The 14,348-nt window shown below is 39.3% G+C and overlaps 1 protein-coding gene across 1 annotated transcript in view; it reads left to right on the top strand.

The window, feature by feature from the left end:
- Window positions 1-14,348, top strand: part of MYO16 (myosin XVI) — a 466,166-nt gene that overhangs the window by 17,530 nt on the left and 434,288 nt on the right. Inside the window, exon 2 of the mRNA XM_026493590.4 lies at window positions 12,989-13,252. Within this exon, the coding sequence (XP_026349375.3) occupies window positions 12,989-13,252 (264 nt within the window). The remainder of the gene's footprint in view (window positions 1-12,988; window positions 13,253-14,348) is intronic.

Genomic DNA, 14,348 nt, shown 5'->3' with positions numbered 1-14,348 from the left:
AAAGACATGTGGGTCCACTTGAGTAATGAACCGGGAACATTACCTCAGAGTGACAATCTTCAGTTTTATTGTTACCCTGAAACAAATTCCAGAAAGAATTATGACTGTAAATCTATGTCCACTGAAAGGCTATTAATCATAATCAAATCACTTGTTTTGAAAAAATATAAAGGAAATTTTAAATGTAGAAAACAATAGGTTGGTGTGTAAAAACATAAATATACTCCAGAGTATGCAGTAATTTTTATGTCCTGTGTATTTGCTTTATTTCTTTTATTTTTTTTACAGGAGTAACATGGTATTTATTAAGTTTATATACAAAATTGATTTACATTTGTAACAAAAAATAAAAACTGGGGCGCCTGGGTGGCACAGCAGTTAAGCGTCTGCCTTCGGCTCAGGGCGTGATCCCGGCGTTCTGGGATCGAGCCCCACATCAGGCTCCTCCGCTGTGAGCCTGCTTCTTCCTCTCCCACTCCCCCTGCTTGTGTTCCCTCTCTCGCTGGCTGTCTCTATCTCTGTCGAATAAATAAATAAAATCTTTAAAAAAAAAATAAAAAAAAATAAAAACTAAAGGAAAAACTTAAGAAATATGCAAAACCTACATAAATAATTTTATTTATTTTTATAATTTTTATTTTGTTATATTAGTCACCATACGGTACATCCCCAGTTTTTTATTTCTATTTTAATTTAAAGAGAGAACTTTCTTCACATTCTTTAATTAGAAAAGCATGCCATAATAATTGGGTAGAAACCGAAGAAATGATCACTTGATATATAAATTTAAGAATTTAAAGACAGTAAGTAGTGAGATGAAAAATATTGTTGATTTTCTTGAGAGGAATTAAAATTATTTAGGTTTATCCCTCCGTCATTCAAAGAAGTGTTTCAGTGCAGGATTTCAGAAGCAGGCATTGTGGACCTACATCCTGAGATATTTTAAAGCATAACATCTGTATTTTCCCTGCCAAATGCAATTTCTTTTTACTATTTTTTGCTTGGAAAGAGGGATATGAACCTGCAGCTTGATTACAAAGATGTTAAAATTCTAGCACTTTTTAAAGACTTCAATGCTTCAGAAGAGTTTTTTTTACAGCCCTGGGGGAGTATGTTGAAATTGATTATACTCTTGTCTTTGAAAATCCTCACTGTTCCTTTGTTTCATTGTCATTGTATATGTAGTAAAAATAACTCTGGAAGCATGTTATAACAATAGATTCTGAGAATAAAGCTTCTGCAAGGACAGTTGTTGGGTGCGTAGACACGAGTGCGTGTGCGCGTGCACACACTTGGGCGTGCTCAGCACCTGTGCGTGAGCATGCTAATTTCCATCCCAGACAACTGCCTTCTGCCTCTCAGACTTCACAGCAAACATTTTTATAAGGTGGGATGAGCAATCAAGTTTGCGACTACATTTTTCATGAAGTACGTAAACTATGTATATATATTTTAAAAACTCCTGTGATAACAGCCCCTTGTGTCTCTCTTTGTTCCCCACTTTCTTTTTTGGTGGTAAAACACATAAAATAACATTTACTAGCTTAGCCATTTTTAAGTGTATCGTTCAGCACTTAAGCATAGTCCCATTGTTGTGACACAGCATTCTAGAAGTTTTTTGTCTTTAAAATCTGATATTCTGTGCTCATTAAACAGCAGCTCCCACTTTCTCCCTCTTTCCTGTCCCTGGTAAGCACCATTCTAATTTGTTTCTATGAGTGGAGTCACACAGTAAATGTCGTTTTGTGACTGGTGCGTTTCATTTAGCATGTCCTCAAGGTTCCTGCATTTGTAACATTCCCTTCCTTTTGAAGGCTGAATAATATTCCATTGTGTGTTTATCCATTCACCATTGGTGACACGTGCCTCCGCCTCTCGGCCACTGTGAACGATGCTGCGGTGAACATACGTGTGTAAATATATCTTTTGCAGTCCTGCTTCCGGTCTTTTGGATGTATACCCAGAAGTGGGATTGCTAGATCCTATGGCAGTTCTGTTTTTGATTTATTGTGGAAACTCCATACTGGTTTCTAGAGTGGAAACCATTCTGCAGTCCCACCAACAGCATACAGGGTGTCAATTTCTCCACATCCTTGCCAACACTTCTTATTTTCTTTTTTTTTTGGGGGGGGGGTAAAAGCCACCCCCTAATGGCTGTAAGGTGATGACTTATTGTGATTTGATTTGCATTTCACTCAGAATTTTGAGCTTTTTAAAATATGCTTGTTGGGCATTTGTATATCACCTTTGGAGAAATGTCTAAGCCCTTTGCCTGTTTTTAAATTTGGTTATTTATTTTTTTTCATTGTTGAGTTGTAAGAGTTTTTTTTTTTATAATTTGGATATTAACCTCTTACCAGATATACATAACTTGCAGTTATCTTTTTACTGTGTTGATTGGGTCCTTTGATGCCCAAAAGTTCATGAGCTAGTCCAGTTTGTCAGTGTTTGCTTCTGTTCCCTGTGCTGGTGGTGTCCTATCCAAGAAATCATTGTCAAGTCCAGTCTCATGAGACTGCTATTTCCTTCTGTGAGTTTTATACTTTTAGGTCTTACGTTTATGGCTTTAATAAATTTTCGTTAATTTTTGCCTATGGTAGAGGATAAGGGCCCCACCTCTTTCTTTTGCATGTGTGCCTTATTATTTCTTGTGCTGTTATTACTTTCAGTTTTTGAAAACCTACATCATTAGGTATGCTCAATCTGTATAAATTTCGCATCCGCAAAAACAAATCCTTCCTTTAGGTGTAAACCATGAAAATTAACAGAAAGTTAAAGTAAAATATATAATCTTACATGTATTAGATTGTGTTTCCTGGAAGCAGAGTCTTGAGAGAGGGCTTCAGGGGCACATGACAATACATAGAGGGAATGTTCATCAGGGAAATCTTGTAGGAGTGAGGGAAGCAAGGCATTGAGCAGAAAGAAGGAGCGAAGCAAGGTAGTCTTGGGTAAAGTCCAAACTCATCCCAATTCACTTTGCTCTGGGGTGTAAATCAGGCCATAGAGTCATCTCCTCTTAAATCAAGGGGACATGTTTTTGTATTTCTGTGGGTAGAATTTTCCACTCCTTGGGAGACTGAGTCTGGCAGGTAGTTCTCCAGAGGAGGGAACAGCTCTGAACCCTTACCAGCCACTACTCAGAGCAGCGGGGGAGGCTGTACCAGCCAGTAAAGGGGATCTGAGCAGGACATCAAGATCACTTACCCTAATATAAAGAGTATTTGAGGTCTTTGATATGCAGCATCCCCAAAATTGCAAATATAAGCTAATGGCATTGAAATATAATTCATACTCGTAAATTCAGATAAATACACATTCTTGCTTATAAATGAGAAAATATATTTTCTTTTCACAGGGAAAATTATAGCACTAATTTTTTTTTAGAGATTTTATTTATTTATTAGAGAGATTTATTAATTAGAAGGGCAGAGGGAGAGGAAGAAGCAGATTCCCTGCTGAGCATAGAGCCTGATGTGGGGCTGGATCCCAGGATCTCAGGATCAGGACCTGAGCTGAAGGCAGATGCTTAACCGACTGAGCCACCCAGGTGCCCTGAAAATTATAGCACTATTTTTATTTCATTCTGACAATGCATTTTTCTTGTAGGAAAACCGGGGTAATAAGCTATTTCTAATCATGGCCGAATCCACTCCATTCTCAGCCTTTTGAGGTCAGCTTCTGGAGGACAAAAACATATCCATCAATATCTAGTTTAATAATAATTAATAATAATAGTAATAATAATAATAATAATAATAAATCAGCCAAACCAAATAGACACCATTTGCTAACTTTCTTGCCTTGTTCCCTTGCTGGTTCCCTGTGGCGACAGCTGACTCAGTAGCAGACAGTAGGTGGACAACGTTACAAGAGGAAACCATTCTTTTTGTTTGTTTCAAGTTTTTATTTAGACTCCAGTTAGTTCTCATGCTGAGCAATATTGGTTTCAGGAGTAGAATTCAGTGATTCATCATTTCCATACAACACCTGGTACTCATCCCGCCACGTGCCCTCCTTCATCCCCATCCCTCATCCAGCCCATCCCCACCCACATTCCTCCATCAACCCTCAGTTTGCTCTCTGTCCTCGAGAGTCTCTTTTATGGTTTGTCTTCTCTCTCTTTTTTTCCCTTCCCTGATGTTCATCTGTTTTGTTCCTAAATTCCACATATCTGTGGAATCATATGCTATTTGTCTTTCTCTGACTATTTTGCTTGGCATTATACCGTCTAGTTCCATCCATGTCAGAGGTGGCTGTTCTCGTGCTTGCTTCTGAAGTTTATAGCTCGCCTTGGCCTCAGCGTGGCAGAAACCATCTGAATGGACTTGATGAGCCACATCATCTCACCTGTAACTGTCGCTACAGGATGTCATTGTTTAAAGAAAATGCCAGACTATTTTCCCGTGTAGCTGTCCTACTTTACATTCCCAACAGCAATGTTGAGAGATCCTGTTTCTCCACATCCTCGCCAGTATTTGGTATTGTCACTAATTTTATTTTATTTTTTTAAAGATTTATTTGTTTGTTTTAGAGAGAGAAAGAGAGCAGGGGTGGGGAGGGGCAGAGGGAGAGGGAGAGAGCGTCTCAAGCAGACTCCCCGCTGACCATGGAGCCCGATGTGGGGCTCGATCTCATGACCCTGAGATCATGACCTGACCCAAAACCAAGAGTCTGAGGCTTAACTGACTGCCACACACGCACCCCACTGAATTTATTTTTGTTTTAGCTCTTCTGTTGGGTGTGTAGTGATACATCAGAGTGCTTCTCATGCCCATTTCCCCAGTGGCCGATGCTGCCAAGCGTCTCCTCGTGTGCCTGTTCATCATCCGTGTCAGGGAGAAATGTCCTTCATGCCTTCTCTGTTTCCCAGTTGGACCATTTGCCTTTTTGCTGTTGGACGTTCAGTTTTTGAACCTGTTCTGGATGTGAGTGTCAGACAGGTGGTTACAAGTACTTTCCCCCGTTCAGCAGCCTGTCTCCTTAACCTCCCGACATGGCTTTGACACCACAGTGTTTTCAGTTTCGATGAAATCCAGGTCATCAGTTTGTTTTTCGTTTATGGTCTATGTTTTGGTGTCAAGTCTAAGAAAGCCAGGTCTCAGCAATTTCCTCCTATGGTCTTCCAAATGTGTTATAGTTTTACATTCAGAGCTAGGATTCCTTTTGGATTCATTTTCTTTTTTTTTTTTTCTTGTGTGTGTGTGTGTGTGTGTGTGTGTGTGTGTGTGTGTGAGAAAGACATTTTTATTTAAAAAAAATTTTTAATACTTTTTTTATTCTGTTACGTTAGTCACCATAGAGTACGTATATGGTGTGAGTTTTGGGTGGAGGCGCATTTATTCCGTATGGCTGTCCAGGGGCCCACTCTCGATTGTTGGGAAGACTCCTCACTGACTCGCATTTCCACTTTGCCACAGACGGTGGGCAGCCTGTGTGCAGAAGTCTTTCCAGGTTCTCTTTTCCAGGTTCTGTTGATCTAGGTGTCTCTTTGACCAGCATCAATCACAGAAAATATTGAAGGGCACAGGTGACAAAGTAGACTTCTTTCCTCCAAACCCCAGGGAGGGGATTGTTTACAAAGTTGACTTTTGTTACTCCTAATCTTTTTCACTGCATGGTGGATGCTTTTGTATTTGTTTATTTTTATCTGCTGCATATTTCAGAAGGTTTTAGGGTACTCATCATGGTTGTGGGAGACATACATCTTCAGTTTAGCAAAATAGTTCCAATTTTTCTTTAATAGCAACGGCACAACGTTGTCAATCACATGAGTGTGAAATGATATGTTTTATTTATTTTTTATAATAATATCTTTTTATTATGTTATGTTAGTCACCGATACAGTACATCCCTGGTTTTTATGTCAAGTTCGATGATTCATTAGTTGCGTATAACACCCAGTGCACCATGCAATACGTGCCCTCCTTACTACCCATCACCAGCCCATCCCATTCCCCTACCCCCCTCCCCTCTGAGGCCCTCAGTTTGTTTCTCAGAGTCCATAATCTCTCATGCTTCATTCCCCCTTCTGATTACCCCCCCTTTCTTTATCCCTTTCTTCTCCTACCGATCTTCCTAGTTCTTATGTTCCATAGATGAGAGAAACCATATGATAATTGTCTTTCTCTGCTTGACTTATTTCACTTAGCATTATCTCCTCCAGTGCCGTCCATGTTGCAGCAAATGTTGAGAAATTGTTCTTTTTGATGGCTGAGTAATATTCCATTGTGTATATGGACCCCATCTTCTTAATCCAGTCATCTGTTGAAGGGCATCTCTGCTCCTTCCACGATTTAGCTATTGTGGACAATGCTGCTGTGAACATTGGGGTGCATATGGCCCTTCTCTTCACTACGTCTGTATCTTTGGGGTAAATACCCAGTAGTGCAATGGCTGTATGTTTTAAAATTTTTTAGACATTAGTAAGGCTGCACATCTGTTATTCGGTTTGAAAATGTAACCTCCTTCTTGTGTGCATGTACTGACCTGCGTTGAGCAAAATTCTGGCCTATTGATGCTAATGGCTGAGTCAGAGAATGTGTTTGGCTTCCTATGAGGATAACAGTGTTTACCGCGGTGATTGGTTTTCCCTCCTTTTACATATGTTAGGGTCCTTATTTCTTTTCCTTTTGTTTTTCCATGCTGATGGAAACCTTCATTTTGAGGTATAATAAAAGCAATGGTAGAGGGCCTTCCTTTTCTAAATTTGAAACAGAATTGGAAGTAGTGACATACATTCATAGATGTTCTGTAATTAGCCATCTTTTTATTCCACTGACAAACGTGTGCACATAGGCTGTTTACGCATGTATGTGTACATAATCTTGAGCTGTAAGTCCTTTTTTTGTGATGTTCCCATTTGGTTTTGGTGTCAAGCTTATGCTAGTCTCAGAAAATGAGTTGAGGCCATTTCCATTTTTTTGTAGTCTCTAGAAAAATTGGGGGAAAACACAGGTTATCCATTCCTTAAAGGCCTGTGACATCATTTGGGCCATGCTTTTGTATATTTGTTTCATTGTTTTGTAATTAGATTTTTAGCAATTAATGTAATCAATGTAATGATTGTAAATCTATTCAAGTTTTCTCTTTCTTCTTGAGTCATTTTTGGTAAGATTTATTTTTTCTGGACATTGTCCATTTCTGGTGTCTTTCTTTGTCTTTGCTCATCCTTTATTCCCTTTCTATCCACTTGAACCCTCATTTTATTATTTTCTTCTTTCTTTTTTGGACTTTCTTTTCTTGTTCTTTCCTACGAAGATGCTGTGGTCACCGATTCTAAGATGAGATTCTTTTCTAACAGGTACATTTAAAGCTGTAGATTTATTTCTTCATACTGTTTTAGTTTCCATCCATGAAATTTTGATGTCGACTTTCCTCAACGGTTGGCTCTAAAAAAAGTATTATGTCCATTAGTTTTCTTCCTTAGATCTGCTTTATTTAGGATCAGCGTTGTGAGTTTCTGAGCATATTGGGAGGCGTGGCTCCATGTCTAGAGTTGATGTCCCGTTCTCAAGTGTGTAAGATAGTGCCTGTATAATTTCAGTTCTAAAGCATTTTTTGAAATTTGCTTTGTGGTCTAAGACACAGTCAACTTCATAAATCATCCATGAATGTCTGTTCCACTGAAAATTGGGTGCAAGTTTCTGTAAATGTCCTTGAGATCAAATTATATGCGCTTTTACCATTTTGTAATTCCCTTTGATCTAGCAGTCATGGAAGGAGATGCAAAAAACCTCCCACAATGAGTGTGCCATGGCCCCATGAAGGTTTTGGTTCTCATTGAGATGAAGGTATTTCTGGTAGTTGAACAGCAGAATAATTTCAGGAGCTCATTTTCCTAGTTCCCTTTTTCTTAACTTTATTCTTTATGTTTCTGGTTTGCTACAACATGACACCCTGAGATCATGGCACAATGCGTGGGGCCCTCCAAGACCAAAGCATGGAGCTCCTAATTTTTTAACTAGGTGTTCTATAACTATTTCTGAATATAGATCTTTGCTTTTTCCTTGATGTATTTTATTTGCTGGCTCTCAAATTTTGTTATATAAAGATACATGTTTGTTGAGCAAGGATTTCTGGCTATGTTAAATGTCTCTAAATTTTTATCTAGAATTGCAGCAGAGCCATATACATTGCCCCCCCCCAAAAGGAGTAATAGGGTAGATCAAGTAATCCAGTACTATCGTGAACTTGGCTACACTGGGACAGTCCAGATAATTTTGTGAGGAAGAGCAATTAGATGAGAAGTACGGTGCTGTTGTGCATTTCTGGAAGAGCAGAAGTAATAAACATCTGTTATCTACTATATGTTGAGTGCTCGGTCAAGTTTTAGTAATACAGATGATATTTCTGCCAGCAATTTAATTAAACAGTTTCATTAACAACAACAACAACAACAAAATATTTAATATCTACTATTCCAGATGCTGAGAACAAGTAGTGGATGAAATAGTCCAAGTTCCTGCTTTTTATAGATAAATAAGAAAATATATGGTGTAAGTATTTTAATAAACAGCATCAGTATGAGTATAGTATACATTCTAAGTATAATGATTGATATTGTAGAAACATAATTCAGGGTGATAAATACTAAAGAGGACAATAAAGCAAGAAATAGAAATTGGAAATATTGTTAGGGAACATTTGCAAGTAGAGATAAAGGGGCCCATGAAAGCTTCATGAAGGAGATTTTGAGAGGAGACCTGGAGGAATGGAGGATGCTAACCATATGGTCTCTCACCATTGAAGGGATGAGTGTTCCAGGCACTGGGAACAGCAGGTTCAAAGACCTTGTGCCTGGAACATTCCTGGTGCCTAGTAGAATCAGAAAGAACATAAAAGGGAGAGAGAGCTCTCCATATGACACATTCCCTTCTCTTTGGTTCTCTTAACATATCCCATCTATACAATAGTTGGGACACACAGATCCTCTTAATATATTCCTAATAAAAATAATTACCATTCATTGAGTACTTACTTTGTGTCAGACATGTTTTGCAAACTATCTCCTATTTTTTACATATCCCGGCAAATTTGAAATATTATCTCCTTTTTGTATATTTAAAAAAAAATCTTAGAAGTATTGAATATTTCACCCCAGGTCATAAATAGAAAATATGATATCTAATATCAGAACTCATTTTTTCCCTGTTTTTTCTGTTATTTAACATTACCTTCTGCAAGTGAATGATTTTGGTGATTGAGAAATTAAAGCATATGGTCTCTTGTCTTCCTTTGATGACTCAAACTACAGCTTGGTTAAGTCATTTAAACATCCCAGGGCGCCTGGGTGGCTCAGTCGATTAAGTGTCCGCCTTTGGCCCAGGTCATGATCCCAGGATCCTGGGGTTGAGTCCCACACCGGGCTCTCTGCTCAGAGTGGAGTCTGCTTCTCTCTCTCTGCTGCTCATGCTCTCTCTCTCTCTCATGCTCTCTCTTTCTGTCTCTCAAATAAATAATAAAATCTTCAAAAAAAATCCTGGAGAAAGACTTTTATATATTTATTATATATATATATATATATGCATATTATGTATATATATGATATATGGATAGAAATATATACTGATGGTTATAGTTATAGTTTTTCTCTCTTGAGAAGTGGGTAATTTTTGATGCTATCTGCTTCAGTCACACTTTGGAAGTCTTGCTGGAATATCTTTTGCTGAATAGTTGTTTCTGATGTGTATGAAACCGTGATTCTGCGTGGTGGGCTTGATGGACTAATTGCTCTGAAGCTGGCCTGCCCTGCCTTGGGGAGAGTACCTCTTCCCATCTTTTTGTTTAGTGATGTGACATTGGTAGCTTGAAGCTGACTGTGAGATTTGCACTGTGATCATAGGCAGACCTGACAAATTAAAGATTCCACTCCCACTCTGTCAAAAATTTGCTAGAACCCCACTTGGTAGGTAGTAATGGTGTAATCTTATCGTTCAAAAGTCTACAAAAATTTGAATGTTCCCTTGATCATCCCTCAACACTGTGAAGACAAAAGAAACATTTCTAGTTAGGGTGTTGTTAATTTTTTAAGAGTTAAAACCCAAAACATCAGTGCGTAAATACAGTAGAAGTTCATTTCTTTCTCAGATGCAAAGTTGAGAGAAGGGCTGGTTGGTGGAGTGTGCTCCGAGCAGCAGTGGAGGGACTGAGGCTCTCTGACACGTGGCCATATTTGCCGTGTGGCTTCCACAGCCGCCATGCTCTTAGGCAGCAAGCTGTAGGGGGGATAGAACATGATAAAATGCATGTGAGCATTTTTTTGTGAGCTAGCCCTGGGAAGCTCAAAAATGGCACCCACTCATGGATCTAAGGAGAAAGGACAACTGGTCTCCCCTCGTCAGTCGCTGCCACAGTAATGCAAATATGCTCTTTTACTATAAATGTGTCCTGCCTAATGAGCTCATATATTATTGTGAGAATGTGAGAATGAGGTTCATATAATGTTGAAGTTGTGTTAGTTCATGTGTGGCTTTTTCTAGGCCAAGAGAGCCAAAATAGCAGGAAAGAATTGCAGTTGTTGACCAGGGAAAAGTCTTCAGTTCAGGAGCAGGGCCGGCAAAACCCTGTCAACTCTCCCACGAGACGGCTGAAAGCCAGTGTCTGCCCAGGACCCCCGTCCCAGGGGTGCAAACCAGCCTTGCCCAGCTCAGACTCATGTACTTCCTCTTCAGCCTTAACCACCTGCCTGTCTGGCCTGTCCACATTGTCCCCTGAGGTGTTAATGACTGTTACTCTTAGCGCCCCGGTGACCAAGTTCCACAGGTTTTGGGTAGACTGCCTCAAAACTACGTTTCCCATACCTACGTTATTTTTAGTGTGGTGTCTTACAGATTGAGAGCAGCGCCTATCCATGACATAGCTGCCCCGCCCGTAACTAGACAAAAAGAAAGTCACAGCGCCCGGGACATGTTTAGAACGTAAAATAAACGAAAGTTAAGACCATTTAAAATCAAAGCACGGGGAATGATTTAACAAGAAAATATGTTAAAAATTAATATTTTATACATGTAGGGATTTGAAATTTAATAGCCTTGGCATCTGACTTCCCAAATCACAAGGGAATTCATTTATGAACATCCCTCCATGCTCCTTTTTGACAGACTGAGAGGGTTGCTCGATGAATCATGAGCTGTCACTGCAGACTCCTTAAGAGTTAACTGAAAATTTCTCAATAAGGTTTTTCTTAGGAGCCAAACGCCAGAGGACTGTTGTGTTTATTAAGTTGTCCTCCACCTTCGACCGCGCGCTCCTTAGCGGGTGACGCTCTCTGATGTCATTGGCTTTACCTCTTCAGGTTTCCCGGTGGTTCCATTGATTCCCTGGGCACCTGCTCACACACCAGGGAAGTCATGGCAGCCACCATGTCCTGGGAACCCAAGTGCAGTTTTCTGAACAGACTGGAAAGCAGAAGATGTTTCCTGCCATTATTAATGAGCTCTCACAGATGATCTGCTGTGATCACGGCTTGTATCGCCCAGACAGACTTCAGAGTGATTTGTTGATTTCACAACTGCCGCTGTGTCTTTGTGTTTGGGTCACTGGAAAGGGAACGTTTTATATGTAGTTATGTGATGCTATTCACATCACTCTGACAAATACTTATGAGCATTTTTAATGAAAATATAGGATTCTTAAATGTTGTCAAATGCTAACGAACAACCAGAAAAAAATTTCCCAGCTCTGCTTCCTTCCCCACCTCCCCGCCCATTATATATATTAATTATCTGGCTATAGAGAGTCACTGTCTCTTATTCTCTTTTTTCTTGAGCCTTTATGGAACATTTGTGACTGTCATATAATCACCTCTTTGGTCTTGGACAAGTCATAGCCTCTCTCAACTTCGTTTTCTTCACTTGTGAAAGAGAGGTGGTCTGGCCTGGTGGTTGTGCGAATAACACTTTGCAAAGCGTCAAGTGATACAGAAGTTGAAACTGCCTTGTCACAACGTGGTGTCCTTTCAAAGGAGTTGGGCACCTCTCAGAAGATGAAGCAGCAGTGCCCTTTCAGAGTGATCTTTCCAGATATAGCATATGGTCAACCACATTTGGGGGCTTGCATAGTTACTTTCACTTGCTTGAGACTTCCATCATAAATATCTGAAGAGAAGAACATACAAACTATTCTCTGAACCTGTGAGTTCGATTCTCAAATTTTCAGTGTTCTAATGTCAATCTTCTGCCAGTAGTAAAATTTTAATCTAGTGGTAGATGTATGAGCTTGTACATTTCCATTACAGGGGTTTTGGGTAGTGTTTCTAAGGAATATCGTGTTGAAAGAAAGTGAAGATTTTCAGTTTCAGGACAGAGAATTCAGTCTGTTAATCACTGTATTAATAAAACAGACCACAACAGCAACAATTCTATCCATGATTTTGTATTGCTAGGAGAAAAATCTGTTTCATTGTTCAACCATTATTAGGTCTCTTAGAAATGAATGTTACCAATCCCTAGGAAAAGTGTTCAGCAGTATATTGTGGAAATAATCACAGTGTCACATAAACAGTTGATAGCCTACATAGGTTCTGTTACATTAGATAAGAAGGGTCATCGGGATATACAAAACTGATTTTATTAGGGTGTGCTGAAAGACTTGGAATGGCTTTCTGCCAAAATTTAACAAACAAATTTTAGTTGGCGTCTTTCAGTGAAGGAATTTTAATGCATCTGTAGAACTTTTCAGCCTTTGGTGCAGATTTTAAAAAAATAAGAAAGGATGGTGTTTGCTAATGATTAAATTGCACAAAATCACACCTCTAGCTCTAATTTAATTATATATTTTATTACCATGCGATGTTGAATAAGACATCAGCTCTCTTTGCCTCTGTCCCCATCTGTGAGCTGGCCTTTGCCATTTGCATGTCAAGCATAAAGAGCAATGAGTGAGTTTCTGGGTTCTGTGCTGCGCAATAGGGAATCAAGTACGCTCTGTCGTGCCCTCTATTGTCGTAATAAGGGGTCTAGTGATGTTCTCACTGTGCTTCTTGCAGGTTGCTTTCAGCTATGCAATGTTTTTCGAACCCATGAAATGGAAATTGACCAGTGCTTGCTGGAGTCCCTTCCCCTCGGCCAGCGACAGAGGCTGGTGAAGCGCATGCGTTGTGAGCAGATCAAAGCCTACTATGAAAGAGAGAAGGCTTTTCAGAAGCAGGAAGGATTCCTGAAAAAGCTGAAGCATGGGAAGAATCAAAAAGTTCACTTTAACCTTGCCGACATGATACAGGATGCAATTATCCACCACGATGACAAAGAAGGTACGTGGCACAAAAGTTTTCCAATATGGGTTTGCATGGTTTTTGTTTGTTGTTTCCTGGTGGGGAGATGAGGGATAGTATTTCTTTTAAGTGTTAGGGGTATTTTTTTAAAAAAGATCTGAAATAGTCAAGGAAAAACCCTCTTTTGAAAGAATTAAAACTTCCAAGTCTAGTACAGATGAACAAAATGCAAAATTTTGGTAAAATTATTGTAGTATTCTTTAAAGAATTATCTACCTGGAAAGCATGTGATTTCCTTGTAAATTGTTCATTCAAATTTTTAATGAAACTTTTTTCCCAATGAAATCGTTTCCTTTGATGATGAGATCGTGTTGCAAAATTCATTATTATCTCATTTTGAATTCATGGATAGAAATACCATAGGAATAGGAATTAGCTACCGTTTTATTAGTCTCATCCTACTTGGAGCTGTTCATTTCATAGCCATCCCCTGTGTGGAGCTGTAAGCACCTCCAGGGGCAGAGACGCTCTCAGCCAGTTTCACCGCCCCCTCTTGCCCCTCCCAGTACCTTCCAGTGGTGTTGAGTTAAAGACAGAAGCAATTTGTCCATGTTCACCAGGCAGTTGTTGTTGGAGCAAGTCTAAATTAGAATGCGGGAAGATATAAACCCTATATTGATTTAAAAGCCATGCAACAACAAAGAGATTATTTGCAAAGTTTTAAAATCTCTTATGTAAAATATCGACAGGACAAATAATGCCTACGTTAGGGTTTAAAAAATGAAGAATAGTAAAATAATAAACTCCGAGACCAAGAGGAACCATTTAATATATGGATAATAATATATATTCTATATTATAACATTTGGCGAAAACGTTGAAGTCATAAAATCTGAATTAATCCTGATGTAGGCATGTCACTTGCGTGATCAAGAGCAGGAGGAGATAGGAGTCCTGTCTTCAGAAAACCTCTAGTCTAAGTAGAGAGGGAAAAAATCCCCACAAGAAAGTAGAAAACAGTTCGTAGAAATGAAGTCTGGTAGAACGGGAAGAGTTGGGCAGGAGAATGTGGTTTTCGAGGGCTCCGAAGGAAGCTCTGTCAGCAGAGAGGAAAGCACACGGAGGCAGTGCGGTG

This window comes from Ursus arctos, unplaced genomic scaffold (assembly GCF_023065955.2).
Source record: "Ursus arctos isolate Adak ecotype North America unplaced genomic scaffold, UrsArc2.0 scaffold_10, whole genome shotgun sequence".
Classification (NCBI taxonomy): domain Eukaryota; kingdom Metazoa; phylum Chordata; class Mammalia; order Carnivora; family Ursidae; genus Ursus; species Ursus arctos.
The sequence above is the reverse complement of the archived record's forward strand: the minus strand, read 5'-3'. Positions and strand labels throughout refer to the sequence as shown.